The 20,554-nt window shown below is 41.7% G+C and overlaps 1 protein-coding gene across 11 annotated transcripts in view; it reads left to right on the top strand.

Moving 5' to 3' along the window:
- The window catches only part of Sytl3 (synaptotagmin like 3), a 95,248-nt gene that overhangs the window by 30,010 nt on the left and 44,684 nt on the right, over nt 1-20,554 (top strand). For 5 of the 11 annotated variants that reach the window (XM_021251975.2, XM_013069169.3, XM_013069168.3 and 2 more), the window contains 4 exons: nt 533-648; nt 16,622-16,673; nt 17,690-17,759; nt 19,296-19,374. In XM_021251975.2, the coding sequence (XP_021107634.1) occupies nt 533-648; nt 16,622-16,673; nt 17,690-17,759; nt 19,296-19,374 (317 nt within the window). Of the gene's footprint in view, nt 1-532; nt 649-13,444; nt 13,466-16,621; nt 16,674-17,689; nt 17,760-19,295; nt 19,375-20,554 lie in introns of those variants that run through there. The other 6 variants (XM_004874547.4, XM_021251974.2, XM_021251979.2 and 3 more) reach the window with 4 other exon arrangements.

Here is a 20,554-nt window from a genome sequence, read left to right as displayed (position 1 = left end):
TGTCTGCTCCATGTGTATTCTTTTCTTTGGGAACCTGGCCTGACCAGGCCTCCCTTCAGCCTCAATTTTCACTTGGACCCAGGTTCCAAGACTTCTACTGAAGCACATTGGTCCCATATTCCAGGAGGAGGTCATCTATGAGGGTGGGTTTTTGGCAAATTTCCTGGTAAACGTAAATGAACATTATCTTGAAGATGATCTTTCTCTTCTCGGCCAAATTCAGAGTGTTAAATTTTTCTGGAGCCTATCCTTCATGCCCTTGCTTTCCACCATTAACATGGTAAATGAATAACTTTGATGGCAGTTTTGTTTCACTTTGTGTATTCAGAAAATACTAAATACTTGATATGCGTTAGGCACAAGCATGTGTATCTCACATGTGCATGTCACATGTGAGGTAAAATAGAGTAGGACAGTCAGCTTTGTTGCTAGATATTCAAATCATTTAACCTCTAAAGGAAATCTATAAAGTGACATGTTTGGTTCCTTGTAAGACTAATATTTTGTGGTATAATTTCTCTATCTCTTATAGGCCCAAAATTCATATCGACTCTCTGAGGCATCCTTTCTGCTTACTTTTCAGAAATGTGAAAATAAAAACTGGAGAATGGTTCTTTGAGGAACGAGCCAAGAAATTTCCTACTGAAGGTAAATGCTCTTAGAATTTTCATTCAAGTATACTGCATACCTAGCTTTAAAATATTTGGTGCTAAGACAATTATGAAAAAACTTTATGGGCTTTGAAATGCCAAAAGACAAAATTATAACATTTTCTTATGGATCTAGTGGCTTTTTCACAGCTCATGAGTAAGGGGGCTTCATTTTACAAAACAGTGGGAGCTCACAGGTGGCGATAAAAGAACAGTAGGATTTGTAAGATGAGAACAGGGAACAGAACAATAGAAGAAAAGCTGATTGGCCAACAGGTTATTTCAGGTTACTTTTTTGTAAGGATTAAAGCAAATGGAATGTCCTTAGTATGTGGACTTGGGTAGACTGGAATCTCCTGTTTTGGGGGAAAACTGGTCTGATTGGGGATCTATTTGCTTTTTTATTTTTTTTTTAATTTTTATTTTTTTGGTACTGGGGATTGAACTTGGGTCCTTGTGCTTGCGAGGCAGGTGGTGGAACCACTGAGCTAAATCCCCAGCCCTCTATCTGCTTTCTTAGAGTTTCAGTTTTATTATGTAGTGTTTAACATGAGCAACTCCATTTTGTTTTGGTCTTGCTCTTAGGAGCAACGGACTCTGTAAATTCTTTTTAATAGTATATAGTATATCTGTTTTATTTGCTTGAGCTTTGCTCATGCCATTGATCACCTTTACTTTTGTCTTTTCCCTCTCTACTCTCATTTCTACCTTTGAGGTGGCCTCCTCCTCCTGCTCTGTGAAGTTTCCTGACTTCCTGCTTCAAGGAATGATACTTCCCTTGGGAACACCAACAGCTTTTGGGTTGTGCATTTCTTCCATAATTATTGCAAAATTCCTTTTTATCCCAGAATTATCCATGCATTTCTATTCCTTTCCATAAGCAGATAATGCTTTTAAAATCTCATTTGCCCCATAGCACCAAGCCCATTACTTTGTTCTTGATCCTTGATCAAAATGATTGAATGAATAGCAGTAGAAAAGAGTAGATGCAGATGATTCCATGGTGAGCACATGTTGAATATGAGTGGAAGTGTGCCTTTGGTCTGGATATGTTGAAGGTCCTTTAATGAAGTACTTGCAAAGTATGATGTGACCCTGTAAACAGTAGCTAAGACAAAACTGTGGAGAGGATGAGTAGTCCTTTGATCACACAAGTGAGCATGCCCCAGCATGATCAAGAGCCAGATAAAAATGTACACAAATGGGCCAGGGATTTAGCTCAGTGGTTCCACTGCCTGCCCCACAAGTGCAAGGACCCAAGTTTGATCCCTGGTACCAAAAAAAAAAGTACACAAATGTCATCATAATCAACTCCTCTGTGACTGTGATGGTGGGGATTTAGACCAACCTAGAGAGTATAGGGTAACTTAACACTTTTTCTAGAAAAAGTGAGTTTGAGATAGAGAAATAAACCACCTCCAGATTTGTTGACAATAAGAAAAGCCATTCAAGTGTTGATACTCAGCTTTTATAAATGACACTGGTATCTGAGGTACATGTTCAGTCAGTACTAAATACTCCCCTAGATTATATTCCTGGCTCTTCTTACTCAATAAAAAAATGATGCTCCTGCAGAGTTCATTGGAAATCTGAAGGAAAATAAAATACTTGGGCAACAGAAGGAAGCAAGTGTCTGATTTCATCAAGGCCAGTATTTCAACCCTCCCCCAACTCCAAGTGGCTTCGTTAAATACATTTTCCTGATGCTGTGCTCCACATTTTGATTTTCCAGTTCATGTGTACGCATTAATGTACTGAGACCTTCTGGACAGCCACAAACCACTCAGCTAAGATGTGTCAGCCCCCCGAGTACCAATTTCTGCCTTAAAAATCACCCCCCCCCCCCGCACTAACATTTAGAATGTATAATTGAGGCAAAGCCATACAGCGTAGGAGCTGTCTCTATTTGCTTTGTTTCATTTCTTCAAACTATGTTATTTGTTGGAGATCTAGAGCCTTTATCAATTGGTAGATATAGTCTCATATTCTCTCTGTCTCTCTCTCTCTTTGTCACCTCCTCTTCCCTCCCTGTTCCACTCTCCCTCCTCCTTTCCCCCATTCCTTGTTCAGAAACAAGGCTGTAGAAAGTGAAATTTGTCGTTTCTCAAAATCATGACATCTTGAAAGCGTTTTAGATATTTTTGGAAGTTTAAACATCATTATATCAGATAAGTGAATTCATTTTAGGCCAAGACATGTGTATGCACATGTGCATGAATGTGTGCCTGTGTGGATATGCCCGCATGGTGTGTGTGTGCGTGTGTTTGGATGTGGGTGAGTTTGTGCGTGCATGTGTATACACACGTTATCTTATCATTTCAGCACCTTTTCCTCTTCTGATTGAATGGGAGATGTAGGAGCCTGTGGTGACTTGCTGAGATAAAAAGGGGAGGTGGAAGAGATAAAACTAACATTCCAGGGTTCCCTTTCTTGCCTAGCAACTTCCTACAAGGAAGGAAACATCAGTTAGGAAAGAAGCCAGGCATGGTGGTGCATGGCTATAATCCCAACACTCTGGGAGACTGAGGCAGGAGGATTGCAAGTTCAAGCCCAGCTGGGGCAATTTAGCAACTTAGCAAGAACCTGTCTCAAAATAAAATAAAAATAAAAAAGTTTGGGGATGTAGCTAGAGTGAAGGTCCCACATTCATTTCCCACTACTGCAATACTACTACTTAGTACTACTACTAGTACTACTACTAGTAATAGAAGAAATTAAAGAATATCAATTTAAGCACAAATTATTCTTTTTTTTTGCTGATGTTATTTCTGCTAATGTATAAAACAACAACCAACAGAAAAAAACCACAAAGTTATTCTCTACAGTGCTTCCCCAAATGCTGAGGTGTCTTGTGTTCTTTTTGTCCTAGTTCAGTGGCATATGGGGTTCAAGAAGCACAGAGAGTTGCAAAAAACTGCCAGGCAGGGACAGCACAAGTAGTTCTATGAGGCAGACCAGGTGCAGATGAAGATTGTAGCAGGTGAATTGGAAAAGGTAATAAGGGTCACCAGATAAAGGTTCATGAGGCATATATGGATAGGCTGTGTGCTGCTAAAGAAGAACCCGGAACAACAATGGGCAAGTTGTATTAAATTTGTGCTGTATCAATTAAAGTCTAGTTAGGAAAATAGAAACCGTGTGGTTATTTGAACAATGAACATTGAATTGAGGGGTTGGCTAAGCAGGTGTTATTGGGGGACTGAAAGAGCCAAAAGGAACAGTAGGGGGTCACAGGGATGGTGACTGCAAGAAGCAGACACCATGCTGGCCTGCTGAGGCCATGCCAACCAGGCAGCAGGGGAGTGGGAAAGACTGAACCCCTCTCCCTCCCATCAGTGGGGCCTCTGAAGTCCCCATTGTACCTTAATAGAGATACAGCTATAATCTCTCTTCTCTGATGGGTCCAAGAAAACAACGTGATTTTGCTATATTCTGTAGTATTTTTGTTATAATGATATGAACAAGGCTTTTTCCAGCCTCTGTATCCTAAGCTAAAAAACTGGATGGTTTGAGCCGTAAAAGGCCATGAGGCAACTCAAATGTGTGCCGCTTTGTAGGAAATTGGTTGTCTATTCCTTTACAGCAAATACCCTTAAAACGTGGTGGCTTGGAATAATTAACATTTTTTTATATGGCTTTGGTCTTCAGCCAAAGGCTTGCCTGGGCCTGGAGGCTCTGCTTGCCTGGGGCTTATGCACATACCTGGCCAGGTATTGCTGGTGGGAGGACTCAGTTTCTCTCTATATGGATGTTTCCACAGAGCTGCTTGAGTGTCCTCATGACTGGTGGTTGGCTTTCCCTAGGTGTGCGATCCAAGAGAGAAGAAACACAGGGCCCTGTGATTTTACTAATTTATTTGGTGATGCTAAGGATTGAACTCAGGGCCTCATGTATGCAAGGCAAGGACTCTACTGCTGAGCTATGTCCCCAGCCCTGCAAGATCCTGTGTCAGTTAGCTTCAGAAGGCACAGCCAGTCATTTGTGCTACATTACATCGGTTACACAGGTCAGCTGTAGACAGGGTAAGAGGGGTTACCCAAGGGTGTATCAGGCATGAGGGAGGGCCCATCTTGGGGGCCCGCTCTCCTGTACTCATCCTTAAGGAACAGCACACCTCTCACTCTGCCTCCAGATCGCCAGACCTGAGAAGCACGCGACACAACTGTCTTCCTCACCCACCCTGAGACTCACAGTCAACAAATCCTGACACTTGTGCGTCCCCCATCTGTTGGCTCTTCCCTCTGCCTTTCATTCCCACTTCCAAAGTAGCAGTTAGTTCCTCACTGCTTCCTCCCATCGTCCGTCCTTTGCTCTGCAAAGAAGAGCTTACTTTTCTCTTTCAAAAGGAGTTATTTTCCGATGGCTAAAGTAATATGCACGTTGCAGAATATCTGTGTGCCTCTTTGTAGGAAATTAGTTATCTATATGGGAAACAGAGCAAAATACGGAAGGTCATACAAATACCGCTGTTATCCAACTCCCCCCCCCCCCACTTCTGGTCTTTTCCTAGGTGATCATGGGCATATGAGTGTGGACTCATCAGTTTGTAAATGTATTTATGATCAGACTGTATATAGTTTTTTTCCTTCTGATTACAGACGGTCTTTTTTTTCCCTCGAAGACTTTGCAGTTAAATATTTAGCTCTGTGATCTTAAAATAATTCCATATATGCTGAAGTTGAGGTTCATCTGTGCTGCATTAAGATTATCAAGACATCTGGATTTTCATAGGAGCTCTCAAAATGCCTTTAGGAAGCTCCTCCTAGGCCTTCCTCTCATTGTATCTTTTATCCCTTCCGACTGTAAGCCTGTGACAATCTGTGCTTCTGTGAACTCTGCTCTGGGAATAAGCTGAACATTCTTTCCAATTCAAAGCTCCTGGCCTGCACTCAGTTTTGATTCAGTGGAACCACTGTAGTGGGGTGTGTGTGTGTGTGTTTGGGGTGGGGGGTGGGGTCCCCAAGAAGGTCTGTCTAACCAGTCCCCAAAGAATTTTTTATGCAGTATAAGTTTGAGAGTCTGGTAAAGAAGCTGAGTTAGCTGGGGATTTAGGGCAGTGATTTTGTTGCCTGCTGTGCAAGTGCAAGGACCCTAGTTTGATCCCTGGTACCAAAAGAAGCTGAGTTAATGAACAATTATGATGGACGTTTTCTAGATCACTCATAACTAGAAAACTGAAGCTGGAAACCCACCTTTACTCTTTTGGCATCCGCCGAACGTGTAATGATGGTGCCCTCTTTTGGCTCCTTGCGGTAAATGGACATATTTTACTTTAGGTAGTGATGGTTTTGCTTTTGTTTTATAACCCTGAGATTTTATAACTTGACATTCAAGCTTAAAAGTAGAAAGTGACAATGCTAATGCTTTTAATATTAACACCATTTCAAGTTTAAAAGAGGTTAAATGGAACATACAAACAGTAGACTTTCACTGTACTGTTAGTATTGGGGAAATAAATCTTTCAGGAAAGCTGAACCTCAACATAGCCTCTGATTCTGCCAATAACCCCTAACTAACTAGAATGATCATTATGTCTGATAACTATGAAGGAAGGTAACTTTTATCCTCCCCTTCCAGTAGTAAATGTAAATGTAACTTAGTTCTTGAAGGGATTTTTCAGAGTTTCTGAAGTGAGCAGTGTGGCTGTCTGATCACAGGATTATGAGGACAAAATTAGCCTCTGGAATAAAGACAATTAGGTTTCAGTCAGTCCATAGGTGACTTGATCCCAGTGTCCACCTTTGTCTCCTGTCTGCTGTTTACTCAGTAGAGTGCCTGGCCTCACAGTCCAACAGTAGGTTCTACAGGACGGGGCCCTGAGGCTGCATGAGTTACAGATAGAGTCCCTGATTTATATAAGTTTATTCTCCTAAGAAGGTATGGTTAATGAAGTCCCAGAAGGAAAATTTTATACATACTTTTAAAAAGGTAGAACTTTATTTTAACATATATTATTCTAAACCAAAACCAAAACAAACAGAAAAACAGCACCACAAAAAGAAGCATATGCTTTAGAAGTGATTTCCCCAGTGATTAAATTGTTGCACCTCTGAAAGGTTGTTGTTGTTGTTATTATTATTATTATTATTATTTGGGTGACATTGGGGATGAATGTAGGACCTTGACCCTGAGCTACATCTCCAGCCCTTATCTGGTTTTGATTTTAGGGTAATGCTGGTCTCATAGAATAAGTTGAATGAATTCCCTTTCAGTTTTTTGAATAGTTTGGAAAGAATTAATATTAGATCTTCTTTAAACATTTGGTAGAATGTAGCACTGAAGCCATCTGGTCCCAGGCTTTTCTTGGAGACTTTTTATTACTGATTCAATTTCATTGCTTATTAGAAACAACATTTAGGTTTTCTATTTTTTCATGGTTCTATTTTGAGAGTTTGTGTGTCCAGAATGTTTCTTCTAGATTTTCCAGTATGATGACATAAACATATATGACTATGGTCTTTTGTATTTCTGTGGTACTGGTTGTAATGTCTCCTTCATCTGTAATTTATTTGTGTCTTTTCTTTAGTATAACTAAAGGTTTGCCAATTTTGTTTGTCTTTTCAAAATGTTAGCTTTTTGTTTAACCAATCTTTCATACTTTTAGTCTCAATTTCATTTATTTCTCTTCTGATCTTTATTATTTCTTTCCTTCCACTATGTTTAGGTTTAGTTTATTCTTGCTTTTCTAGATCCTTGAGTTGGACTGCTAGGACATTTATTTGTAATTTTTCCACTTTGAGGGGGGCAGTATTGGGGATTGAACCCAAGGCTTTGGGCATGCCAGGAAAGTGCTTTATCACTGCGCTACATCCTTGGGCCTTTTTATTTTGAGACAGGATCTTGCTAAGTTACCTATGCTGGGCTCAAACTTGTGACCCTCCTGTTTCAGCCTCCTGAATAGCCCTGATTACAGGTGTGTGCCATCACACTCAGCAGCTACTTTTTTGATGTAGGTATTTATTGTTAAAAACTTTCCTTAGTGTAACTTTTTTTTGCATCTTATAGGCTTTGGTATGTTCTATTTCAAATTTCATTTGTTTCAAGAAATTTTTTAATTTCTCTATTGACCCATTGATCATTCAGGAGCAGATTAATGTCTACATATTTGTACAATTTCTAAAGTTCCTATTGTTGTCAATTTCTAATTTTATTCCATTATGGTTAGAGAAGATACATATGATTTTGATTTTTAAAAGCTTTGTTGAGACTTGTTAGCTTAACATATGGTAATGTCCCATGAACTACAAGAACAATGCATATCCTGTAGCTGTTATAAAATGTTCTGTAAATGTCTATAAGGCCCATTTGACCTATAGTGCAGTTTAAATCCTATGTTTGTAGTTTTTTTTTTTAGTCTGAATGATGTTTCCATTGGTGAAAGTGGGGTGTTGAAAATTTCCAGCTAATATTCTATTGAAATCTATTTCTTCCATTAGAGATCATAATATTTGCTTTATTATATTTGGGTGATTGGGTGTTGGGTGCATGTATATTTATAATTGCTATATGTTCTTGCTGGATTGATCCTTCTTTATGTACTTTATAATATATAAATTGTCTTTTTTTTTTTTGGTACAGGAATTGAACTCAGGGCCTCAGGCTTGCCAGGCAGGTGCTATACTGCTGAGCTATATCTCCAGCCCTATAAATTGTCTTTTAAAGTTTTTGACTTAAAGTCTCATATCTAAATATAGATTTTCCAGCTTGCTTTTGCTTTCCATTTGCATGGACTATCTTTTTCTTATTCTTTACTTAGTCTACATGAATTTACCAATGAAGTGAGTTTCTTGTAGGCAGCATATTGATGGGTCTTGTATTTTTAAAGTCCTTTCAACCAAGCAGTTGCTTTTAGTTGGGGAATTTAATCTATTTACATGGAAAGCTGCTTCCTTAGGTAAATTCCTATTTCTCTCATTTTGTTAATTGTTTTGTGGTCATTTTCTATATTCTTTGGTTCTTTCTTTTTTCTTTTTCTTTTTCTTTTTTATTTATATGTGTTTGCAGAACGTAATGATTACATTCATTGTGGGGAATTGTAACATATCTCAGTTATGTTTTCCCCTTCCCTTCTACCCTCTCTCTCTTTTTTTGGCCAGCATCAGATTCATTTATCATCTAAGCCTTATAAAGTTAATTTATCATACATACAAATTAACAACCGGACTAGTGGGCCAAAAAACATAAAACACATAGGACAGTTATAGTAAACAAGGTACAGTTTTGGATACATTGTCCATGCTGGATTAAATAACTGTTTTTCCTTTTTTTTTTTCTATTATCTTTTATTTTGCACTTTATTTATATATTGAGTTTCTCATATAAGAGAAACCATGTGATATCTAAGCTTGTGTGTCTGATTTACTTTAACATTATAGTCTCAATGTGCATCCATTTTCCTACAGATGACTTAAATTTATCCTTTTTTATGGCAGAGTCGTACTTGATTGTTTATATCTTTTTATCTTACTGTTAATCTTTGTGGTTTGGTGCTTTTCTGTAGTGACAAGGTTTGATTCCTTTCTCTTACCTGTGTATCTACTGGTGAGTTTTCTACTTTCCTATGTTTTCATGATGGTATTTATTGTCCTTTCTTTTCTAGGTGTAGGACTCCCTTAAGCATTTATTACAAGACCAGCATAATGGTGATGGATTCCCTCAGCTTTTGCTTATCTGAGAAAGAATTTCTTTCTTTCACTCCTGAAGAATAGCTTTGCATGGTATAGTATTCTTGGCTGGCAGCGTTTTTTTTTTTTTCTTTCATTCAGCACTCTGAATATATCATTCCATTCTCTCCTAGCCGATAAGGTTTCTGCTGAGAAAGTTGCTGTTAATCTAATGGGAATTCCATTGTATGTTAGTTGATGTTTTTCTCTTACTATTTTTAGAATTCCTCATTTGTCTTTGTCTTGATAGCCTAGTAATAAAATGCCTTGGAGAGGACTTTAGGGTTGACTCTAACTTGAGTTCACATTTCTTACTAGTTTGGATTTCCTTATGCATCCAGTGAAATAACTTCCCAGAAAGTAGATGAACCTCTAAATTCTACTACTAACTTTTACCTTTGAAACTGGGCAGCATAGCCCCAGCTCCATAGCATGGGTGATCACTCTGCCACCCAGGAGTCAAAACTTTCTCATCCCCAACCCTTTTATCCTTTTTCTTCCCAAACCACATTATTGTATTCAACTGTGGGATTTTTGATCCTTTGCTTTCTAATGTGCCCTGCAAGTAAATAACTTAATCTCAATCTATAACTTCCCTACTGTGGCCATTATAACTCTAAGTTACATATAGTAAATATAACCTGGATATGGAACCTAGTTCAGTTCAGTCTGACCTTATCAGATTGTGACCTCCTTACAGGACCCAGACTTGTTTGTGTTGTGACTTCCAAAGATCATACCCTCTTTCACAACACAAACTAACCTGGATTTGAAAGCTGAAAAGATCAGGGCTCGGTGGAAGAGGAGAGATCCGTGGAGAGAAGCTTACAACTGTCTACCCATCAAGAAAGATAGTGGACCTCAAGAAGAGTCAAGGATACCTTTTTTCCTCCATTCCTCAAAGAGTCTCAGGAGCTGCTAGCAATTATTTTGGGTGAAGAAACCTTTAGGACAAATTGAATTCAGTTTAATGGATTCATATCCAGAATATATAGAGAACTCCTAAAACTCACATTCACTTTTTAGAAAAATTCTAACAGATGCTAAAAAGCAGTTCATCTCCTACTGTTGTTGGTAGTCAACAGACTCAGACCAGTTACCAACAACCTGAAGTAGACCTTAGTGGAAGAGTTACTGCCCTACTCTGGTTATTATTATCAATACGGAAATTAGCCAGAATCTCTGATAGAATGTAGGTAGTTTCATTAAAGGGGCAAAGTTTTTTTCCCCTGCAGCCAAGTACAAGAATGTCGGGTGGCAGAAGGACACAAGATGAGAAATACTTTGTGCTCATAGGGTTATACATCTGTGATTATTAATTTTTGCTCTGGTGCAAGGCATTAAGTGCTGACTCACAGTAATGCACTTTATCTTCTTTAATCCTGAGATGATGGCTTGGCCCCAGTGCTATCTTAGCTCAAAACTGCTGTAATGACTTATATTTCTAAAAATAGCTCTGGACTCTAGCTCCAAACTATTTGAAACCTTATTTAAAATTTTTATTTAAAAATTCATTGTGTACATATAAAGCATAAAGCACAATGTTATGGGACACAAGTAGATAGTAAGAGTTACTATAGTGAAGCAATTGAACATATCCATCAGCTCACATAGTTAATGTGTGTGTGTGTTTGTGTGTCCAGAACTAAAACCATTTGTGACAAGATATCATAACTTTTTACATGTTGAGGGATTTTTAAAATCAATTTTTGAGGGATTTTCCCACTTTGATCATAAGGTAAAGATTGGTTTAAAACAGCGTTGTAGGGACCTTGTCTTCCCTATTTAAAAAATAAATCCTAATATACTGCAGTTGTTCATCACTCACTCCAACCCTAGGTTTTGTTCACCTTCCTCTAGTATTTGGAGGATACTCAGGCCAACCCCAGGACTGTCACATATAGTTGTATAGGTCACACACTGCACAAGGGTGTCAATTCTAATGGGGTATTTTTCACATAGCATACTTGTGTTTATTGTAATGATTTTTTTTCTGGCAGATAGAGCAAAAGTGTGCCATTCTAACAAAACCTTTATGACTAACTTTCCAGGGGTGGACAGAAACTGTCTTGAAGGGCACATTTGCCCAGTTTGCATGGTAGCATGTAGGTAGCCCTGCTGTGGTTTCTTTGGGTCACACTTGGAAGTGCAAAAGTGTGGTTTGCTACATAGGGTCCTGTTCCCAATCCACAGGCACTAACAGCGGTGGACACTGGATAGGCCACCCTTCCTCTTGACTTCCCTCTTGGCTCCACAGAACTACCCCATAAGGCTGTATGGATATAAATGAGCTCCCTTAATGAACTGGTGCAGAGCTTCACCACACAGGAGGGGACATTCATGGTCAAGTCCTGAAAGAAGACTGGCCCACACAGATTGTGCAGGTTGAATGTGTGAAACCCCTCAGCCACTCCAAGAAACTTGACTTGGTGGTTAATTGAGTTACACTGGGACATTACATGGAGTCTTCCTGTGCCCCTCTTTCCCTGTGAACCAAGTCATCTCACGGAAAAGTGTTGAGGTGATGGCCTGGCATTGTCACAGGAGTTGCAGTCCAGGGTGCCCAGGAATAAGTGTGGTTGGCCAGCATCACAAGAGTCCAGCTTGGAGTGGAAATCTGTTTATAGGAACTTGTTCATGTACAGTGGTACCTTGGTTCACCAACTTGAATCTTTCCACTATTCTGGTCACAAACTAAGTTGGACGAGAACTGAATCAAGTTCAATGGTCAGGTTCAATTTTCACCTTATGGGGAAATTTGATTCAGTTCTCATCCAGTTCAATTTGCAACTAGAATCATGGAGAGAATTGAGTTCATGAACTGAGGTACCACTGTATCTGAAATAAGTTACTTTATTTCTATTTTTATAAGATGGAGAAGTGGACATATAGATGTATAGTAATTTGTCACATACACACCAGCTACAGGTGCAGGATTCGTTGTTGAAGTCTAAGCTGCAGCTGTTGATGTCTACTCCTATTGCAATTTGCATAGGGAGTGCTAATTGTTAAGCTAGAATTGGTTGCTATCAATGTCATTTTTATAACCACCTCCCCCTGCACAGCAAGTCCTCTTCTGAATGCTGAGGACACCCAAGATACACATCCTTAGACTTTATTGTCTAGTAGGGAGAGAGAGGTACAAGAGAGAGCTGGTTCCAGTGTAGTTGGAGGAACTTTAGTGCAAATATGTATAGTAACTGCTGTAAACCAGCCTGGTGAGGACAATCACTGAGACCCTGTGAATATACCTTCAGAGAAGACCTGAGCAGGGAGTGTGGAGGTACAATCCAGGCAGAGAGAAGACAGAGCAGGCACAGGGCACGTGGAAAACTCAGCTTGGCCAGAACCGAGTGTATAAAATGCAGTGGTAAAGGTGACACTGGAGAAGAAAGTAAAGGCTAAATCACGAGGGGCTTCTTGATAGCTCCCTAGGTTGGCTATAACAAGGTGCCACAACCTTTGGTACTTTGTTTGCTTCAAACAACAGAAATTTATTTTCTCATGGTTCTGGAAATTGGAAGCCTAAAATTAAGGTGTTGGAACCATGCTTTCTCTGGTCTCCTAGAGGTTCCCAGTCATTCATGGTATGTCCTTGGCTCATAGAAGCCTCATTTCAGTCTCGGATGTTGCTGCATAGCCATTTCACATTGTTTTCCTCCAAATATGTCTAGCTCTCTATTCAAATTCTGTGCCCCCATGCCCCCCAGCCTTGTGGTACTGGGGACTGAACCGAGGGCCTACACATGGAGATATATGGCCAACCCTTTTTAAGTTCTTCCATTTTGATACAAAGTCTCACTAAATTGCCCAGGCTGGGCTCGAACTTGTGATCCTCCTGCTTTGGGATCCCAGAGTGCTACGATTAAAGATGTGCACCACCATGCTGGGCCATTTTCCCTTTTTTATAAGGATACAGTCATGTTGGATTTGGACTTTAAAGACTTACCCTATTTTGTTTTTGTTTTTGTTTTTTTTGGTACCGGGGATTGAACTCGGGTCCTTGTGCTTGCGCAGCAGGCAGCAAAACCACTAAGCTAAATCCCCAACCCGTAAGATTTACCCTATTGACCTCTTCTTTCTTTTTATCTGGGTCCAAGTGTCTTAGTATCCAGTTTCCCTGGTATTCCCTGAGGTGAGAACTCAGAAGGGGTAAGCTTCCCAGGGAGCACCTCAGCATGCTGGGGGCCCATGTCTACTTCCTGCTATCTTTTCCCTGGGAGCAGCTCTGGCCCTGAGTTTTCTCTGTGGGTGGTGCTGCACCACCCTGGGGGAGGAAGAGGGTGACACAGTCTGAGGAAGACCATGTCTGTGATGCTTTCATGAAGATTTTTATTCAGTTCCATGGAACAAGCAGGTCACCCAGTCTTCTTCCTACATTTCCCTGCTGTGCCCTCTCCCTGTCACTCTGGGCTCCAGTGTGGAGTAAGCTGTGGTTCTGACACCGCTGGAACCCAGGGCTGGCCATGCCCCATAGCTTGGCAAAGCCTTGCTACCTGGACTACTGGGCAGAATGGCAGGACTCTGAGGCCCAAACAGCTGCTTTCTGGAGGCCTGCACCGGTTTCCTCACCATGCTTACTTGAGTTTAATGCATGTTAACAAAAGTCTTAGTGCTTTTGGAGGAGGCCTCTGGCCAGAACAGCTGAGGACTAGAAGAATAGAGCAGGTGACATGGCAGTGGATAGGGAGAGAGACACAGCAGCATGGGGCTGCACTTCTGAAACTGCAGCAAAGCACTGCAGTCACCTTGGATCTTATACTGAAGCAGGTTTGGATCTTCAGGGTGGGGAGTGGATCTGGGGTTGTGTGTGGCCTCCCAGCTGCCCCCACTCATGCTGCATGGTAACAAGGGCCTGGGACAAACTGGAACCTGTAGGTGGGCTGGTGCCTCTGCCTGTTTTTATGTCTCATGAGCTAAAAAGGTTTTTACATTTTAAATGGTTTAAAAGTATTAATATTTGTGGCACATAAAAATGAAGAATCCAGCATGGTGGTGCACACCTGTAATCCCAGTGCTTTGGGAGACTGGTGCAGGAGGATCACAAGTTTGAGCCAAGCTGGGGGCAACTTAACAACTTAGCCTGTCTCAAAAATAAAAAGGGCTGGGAATTCATCTCAGTGTGAAGGCCTGGGGTTCAATCTCCATTACTGAAAAAAACCCTATATATATATATGTATATATGTATGAAAATCAATATATATATATGATATATCAATATATATATATGAATGAAAATCAAATTTCAATGCCCATAAAGTTTGACCAGAATGCAGCCCTCTTTAATAGTGCTCGTGCTGCTTTTCTAGGTAGAATTGAGTGGTAGCAAGGATGCTGTAGTCAGCAGAGTCTAAAATGCTTCCTATTTGGCTTTTGCAGAAAGTGCCTGTTCCCAAGGTTGCCATAGCCAGCAGGGGGCAGCAAAGAGCCATGCATGGGTCAATGTGACGTGGGATGAGAAGTCGGGCTTCTTTAGTGGAGGGTCTGAGGTAGGGGTCTGAGGTAGAAGTGGCTGGAGGAGCTGGGGTGGCAGTCATTATGCGGGAGTCGTGAGGTGATGCCAGGTAAGTGGGGGAGTAAGAAGCAAACTGATGTTGCTGGAGTGGAAAGGACAAGGCCTGCGGGGCATGGGAGAGCCCTGGCAGAGCGAGGATACCACACAGGGCTTGGACTTCAGGTGAGGGGATAGGGAGTTACTGGAGGGCTTTGGGTGGTGGAATGATGCCATTGGCTTTGGAAGGAGGGACTGTGCTTTGGTGTCTGTGCCTCCGGGGGTGCAGTTGCACCAACCAGTCCAGGAGCAAGATGAAGAGAGGCTAAATGAGGCCCTGACAGACCTGTCCCGTGAAGAGCCCAACCCAGGATCTGCAGAATTCACTGTCTCTTGCATTCCTCGTTTTCACCCCAGAACTGGCTGACTGATGAGCAGCACTGCTATTTTCTTTTTCTCTCTCCTTGTTTTCATGCTTACCATGATGCAGTGGAATTGGTGCTCTCTGGTTTCAGCCTAGCCATGGTCCTGACAGTGGCTTTTGTGGATGTCAGTTTCACCCATTGCGAGCTGGTTCTACTAGTTTAACTCTCAGTGTGGGTGAGGACTTTTGATACCTTTTGCTTCTGCTTTAGAGAAGTATCTTGATGTGGAGGGTGAGGCTCTGAGGCTCCTTTCAGGATCCAGTGAACACCTTTAGGAAAACATGAAGATGCACACAGACAGGTAGACCCCAAAGCTTCAGATGCCATTGCGGGGGTTCCTCACTCAGAGTGGTGAACATCCCGACTGGAAGGCACATCCACTTTGAGATTTAGGGCTTGATGTTAAGGGCTTAACATGAGGAATGTCCATCCCCTCCCAAAAGTACCCCTGCCCACCCTAACTTTCTTAACTGTCCCTGTCTGTTGGTTGTTCTTGAGCAATGATGCTAATACCTAAATCTTTCTTTGGAATGGATAAAAATCTTCCAAACAGAAAAACTAGGAGCTGATCTGAATTCCTGGCGTGGAGGCCTTGTGGGTTGGCCTGTGCATGCAGCAGAGCACAGGCTCTGGGGATCCCCACCCCGGGCAGACCCCTTCCTGAGCGTGTGTCTAGAAAGCATTGTGGTTGTGGAACTGTGAACATGCAGCATTTTATTGTGGGGATCTGAATACATTTGAAAGTCTCTTTCCTTGAAACAAAAAAGGTAATATATTAGATGCAGTCTGATTTGGGAAATTAGCCACTATAACTACAAATAAGTAGATTACATTTTTAAAGAGATTAATTTAATCTTCATCACAAGGAACATTTGGAGGAATATATTCATTCAATTATGAAATTGTTCCAAAGGGCAAATAGAAACTAAAGCTTAAACTATTTTTTAAATTATCCAGATTTAGAAAATCTAACACTGACTTTTAATAAAAAGTCATTCCCAATTATTATGGTCTCTTATTCTGTGGTGTGTGTGTGCAGTGCAGTGTAATTTCTATAACAAAAATCATCTATTTTGGTGTACACGTCAATGATTTTCAGTAAGTTGACAGCTATACAACCAACTTCCAAAATCTAATTTTTGAGCATTTCTATCATCCCCAAAGGATCTCTATTTCATCACAAGAAATAAATGATCAAGATATGTTACATACATATATCAATTCTCCAAAATGAACATACCTATTATGTATTGCAAACACACATAAATTTAAAAATGCAAATGATTTTTAAAAGTGATGTTTGAAAAAGAATTTTAATTTACTGCTTCCTGTGTGTGCAGCACCAAAGTTGTGTTTTCACTGCCAAGTGACCTTTACCAATCTCTCCTCCAGGCAAACGGGAGACAGTTGGGGCAAAACTCCTGCAATCTTATCAGAGGCTGAGGTGAGTGTTACAAAGGACAGATCGGCCCTCCAGGGTAGGAGTGCAGAGGACACCTTGAAAGAACTTACTGATCTCTTGACTTTCCAAGGTCACCACTTCGGAATGCAACTTTTTTTTAATAATGTTTAAGTACCTGGAAAAGACTGACTTGCAAAGTGACTTGCAAAGATGTTTCCAGATTCTCATGAGGCGCCTTCTAGCTATCATAGTGTTTCCTCACTCAGCATTCTGCTTTGTTTCTCACATTCTCCTGGAGAGTTGTAAGAAAATGAAATATTGCTTTTGATTGCACCTTTGATGATGACATTCTAAACCAAGCATTTGCTTTAATCATTCATATCTCTAACACCTTACCTGGTGCCAGGCAGGTTAGAGATATTTGTGGAATAAACATTGGCACCACTGAATAATGATCCAAGAGTTGTTAACTTCTTTGCACCAAATTCTAACCCCTCACAGCCTTGCAGCTGGGTACAACCCACACAGCTGATTGCTCTGAACTTATTCAAGTTTTTCTGAGGGTTCCCACCAGCTGCCACTTTTTTGGCTTGTGATGAGTTTTGTCTAGTCTCAGAACTTCATTTTTCCTTCCTCCATTTGTTCCCACTTTTTAGCCCACAGCCCTAGTTCCTTTCATGGTGGGTGTTGTTTTTTTTTTCACCTGCTCCATTATGGCCCTACTGCTACTTTGGTTCACATTGAGAGAACCCCGGAGTCCAGAAGGGACCCTGCACTGAAGGCTGGGGTCCCCTGCTCCCCTGCTGCCCACCTGTCCCAGAACACAGGGATGGCATGGATGCCCAGACTTCGGTCAGCTCTCAGATCCTAGAACAGTGCTCCTTGGAGCAGCAGGTCTGAGCAGAGCTACTGAATCTTGTTCCAAAAATTGAGGCAGTTAAAAAGAAGCAAAAAAAGGCTGAGAACTTGAGTTATAGAATAATGACACTTGTATATTTGTAAAACTGGCAACTTGTATAATTTGCAACCTGTCTTATTCCTGTATTTTTTCTTGGCAGCACAATCTCCGTGGTTCCTCCTACTCCACCTCCACTCAGTGACAGCCAGTGCAGTGGCAGCCCTGGCAGGGTAACTGTCTGTGTGGGACGTGGGGAGGCGGGAGGACAGGGCTGGAGAGTTGGGCCAACAGCCTTGCAGCGAAGGGATCCAATTTGGACTGCAGTGATTTCCAGGGGAAGGCAGAGAGTGAAAGTTGGAGGCTGGTCGTGGACCATCTACGCTGTTAGCTGACCCCTTCTGTCTCTATCCTGAGTCCTCACCTCTCTACTCTTCCTCAGCTGTGGTCCCCAACTATGCATTGTGTCTTTGAGTGAGGGGTTTGCAAAGGCTGCGTAGGAGGGAGTAGTGGGTCTGAGGTTTCCCAGGGAAATTACAAATTGACTATCAGCGTGTGAGCATGGGAGTGCCTGTGGAATATGAGTGTATCTTGTTGGTGTCTGCAGCCTCTGATGTAAAGTGGACCATCACCACTTCTGTCCAAAGAAATCAGCTATGCAATCTTGGGGAAGTTACCTGGATTCCCACTGTAGAGGTGGAAATAATTCTATTTGCCTGGCTTTTTTCCTGTGGCTATTGTGAGAAATCAATAAAATAATGTCTGCATGGGTACTTGCAAACTGTAAAGTGCCATGGAAACATATACTCTTGATTATTTTCATTATTCTGTGAATTAAGAGAGCAATTATATTGGTATATGGGAGAATATACATATCTGCTTATGAAAGAGAAAAAATATGTATATGCTCAGTTTCACACTGAGACTCTAGGGTAACATCAAAATCCTACCTTCTCCTTGAGATTCTAAATTCTCCAAAGCTTCTCTAGCACCTATGTGTTTGAGTAACAATATGCTTGTTGGATGGGTGATGAATGGATAGATGATGAATGGACTGTTGAATGAACAATGGATGATGGGATGGGTGGTGGGTAGTTGGAGGAGTGGACAGTAGATGGATGGCCAGTGGATAGATGAATGGTTGAATATATGGATGGATGAACTGGTGGATGAACAGTGGACGGTTAGACAGTTGGATGGATGGGGGCAGTGGATGGGGATGGGTGATAGTAGATGGAGGGTGGATGGATGGACAGACGTGACTTGGAGAAGGAAATGATCACTTCTCTTTTTTTTTTTCCTCTCCACTTTTTTGATAATCATTTCTTCTTTGGGAGGCAGAACTCCTTGGGTCACTTTGGGTTTTATGCCATCCTCAGCCCCTGTGTCACTTACCTTCTGCCCAGGTTTCCACCCCTTCTGCATGGAGTTGGAGTAGGGCCATAAGAGAAAGGTTAAACAAGCAGTGATTTATGTGGTTACAATGAGCTAATGAAACATAGAGGTAGTTGTTATCTTGTGACTAATTGATAATGCTCCTTCCTTAATGAGGATGTCAGGCTACAGGGGAGAGACACTGAGTGCAGAGGCTACTGTCTCTTGGGAGGCTGTGTCCCTCCACCTCTGGACACACATGCATACACCCACACCTGCACACACCCCGAGCACCCACCCCCACCCCCACTTGCAGTGTTTTGGGGCCAGTAGCCTGGAGATGAGAGGGCAAACACAGGTCATCGAACATAACTCATTCTCCTGTTTCTTTTTAGTTCCAGGAACTTGGTCAGTTTAAAGGATTTAATAAGTCGGTGGAAAATTTGTTTCTGTCTGTTGCCACCCACATGAAAAGTAAGTGGATACCTCAGGATGTGTTCTTCCCAACACGCAGGCCATCCTCCGTTTCCAGACCCAGGGGAAAGCCGCAGCACCTGGCCCTTCTCTTCACCCAGAAAATGCCTCTGGTTCCTTGAGGAAGGAGGAGATCCCTTTAGGGTGCCTCATTTTCCTCTCTTGCCAAAACCTGCCTGTGAGCCCCACGAACAAAGGAGCATGGCATATTTAGACCTTCTAAAGGACCAGCAAAGGAGACATAAAGATATGATTCCAGTGAATCAGTACCAGGACCTTTCAAGCTCTGTGGAGCCCAGTATCTGTCATTTGCCTAGAATTACTTGTCCGTTCTGTTTCTCCTTGAAAAATTTATTTTCTTCAGTTTGTAGTAATTCTGCAGTTTGCAGATGCAGGTAACCCAGAGCCACCACTGCTTGGAATCCTGTCTCTTTCAGTGTTCCTTCTACTCAGATACATTTTTTTCCTGTTTATCCTAAAGTGCAAGCCGTAGAAGACGGACCCCTGTCCCGCATCCTGAGACAGCAGAGCTGCCCAGGTGTTTAGAAAATGTCCTTAATGACTTCAGGGGTCCTTTTCTCTTTACATTTCTGTTTAGTTTCTATTCATCATCCCTTTTCCTACAGTTTCATATGGATGGGCTCATTGTTGTACGCTGGCTCTGAGACAGTCTTGTGATTTAATTTTAATTGGTCATCTATATTCTGCACAAACCCTGTCTAAGCTGCCCCATGACAACAATTGAAATTAAAGCCCTGTTCAGATAAGCTGCAACAGCCACTATCTCCTGCTACAGTCTGTCCCCTTCTCTTTCAGAAGGGGAAAGCAGCTGAATTATTTGGGCCAGTTTACTAAGAGTGCCTGAGGAGGGTAAAAATCACCCCTTACTCTTACCCCATGCCCATTAGCTGGCTGTGACAGCTACCTGTGCTCTGTGCAGCTGGCTGTCTTCCTGTAGTGGGTCTTCTAGTTGGACCTTCTCTGCATCTTTCTAGGAGCATGCCCCTCCCTAAATTCCCATGATTCCTGGGAATTCCCTCCTCCCATGCTACTGCACTGTCAGTGCCTTGGAGTTAACCCAACCCCGATATCCCTCAGCCCCAGAAATCCAAACAGGTGGGACACTTGGGTCACTGTACCCCTTCCCAAACAGCTGGCCCCAAGCCTCACCTGTGTGCAT

This window comes from Heterocephalus glaber, unplaced genomic scaffold, assembly GCF_053883595.1.
Source record: "Heterocephalus glaber isolate CG9 unplaced genomic scaffold, H.glaber_assembly_v1.0 deba00001523, whole genome shotgun sequence".
Lineage (NCBI taxonomy): Eukaryota > Metazoa > Chordata > Mammalia > Rodentia > Bathyergidae > Heterocephalus > Heterocephalus glaber.
The sequence above is the reverse complement of the archived record's forward strand: the minus strand, read 5'-3'. Positions and strand labels throughout refer to the sequence as shown.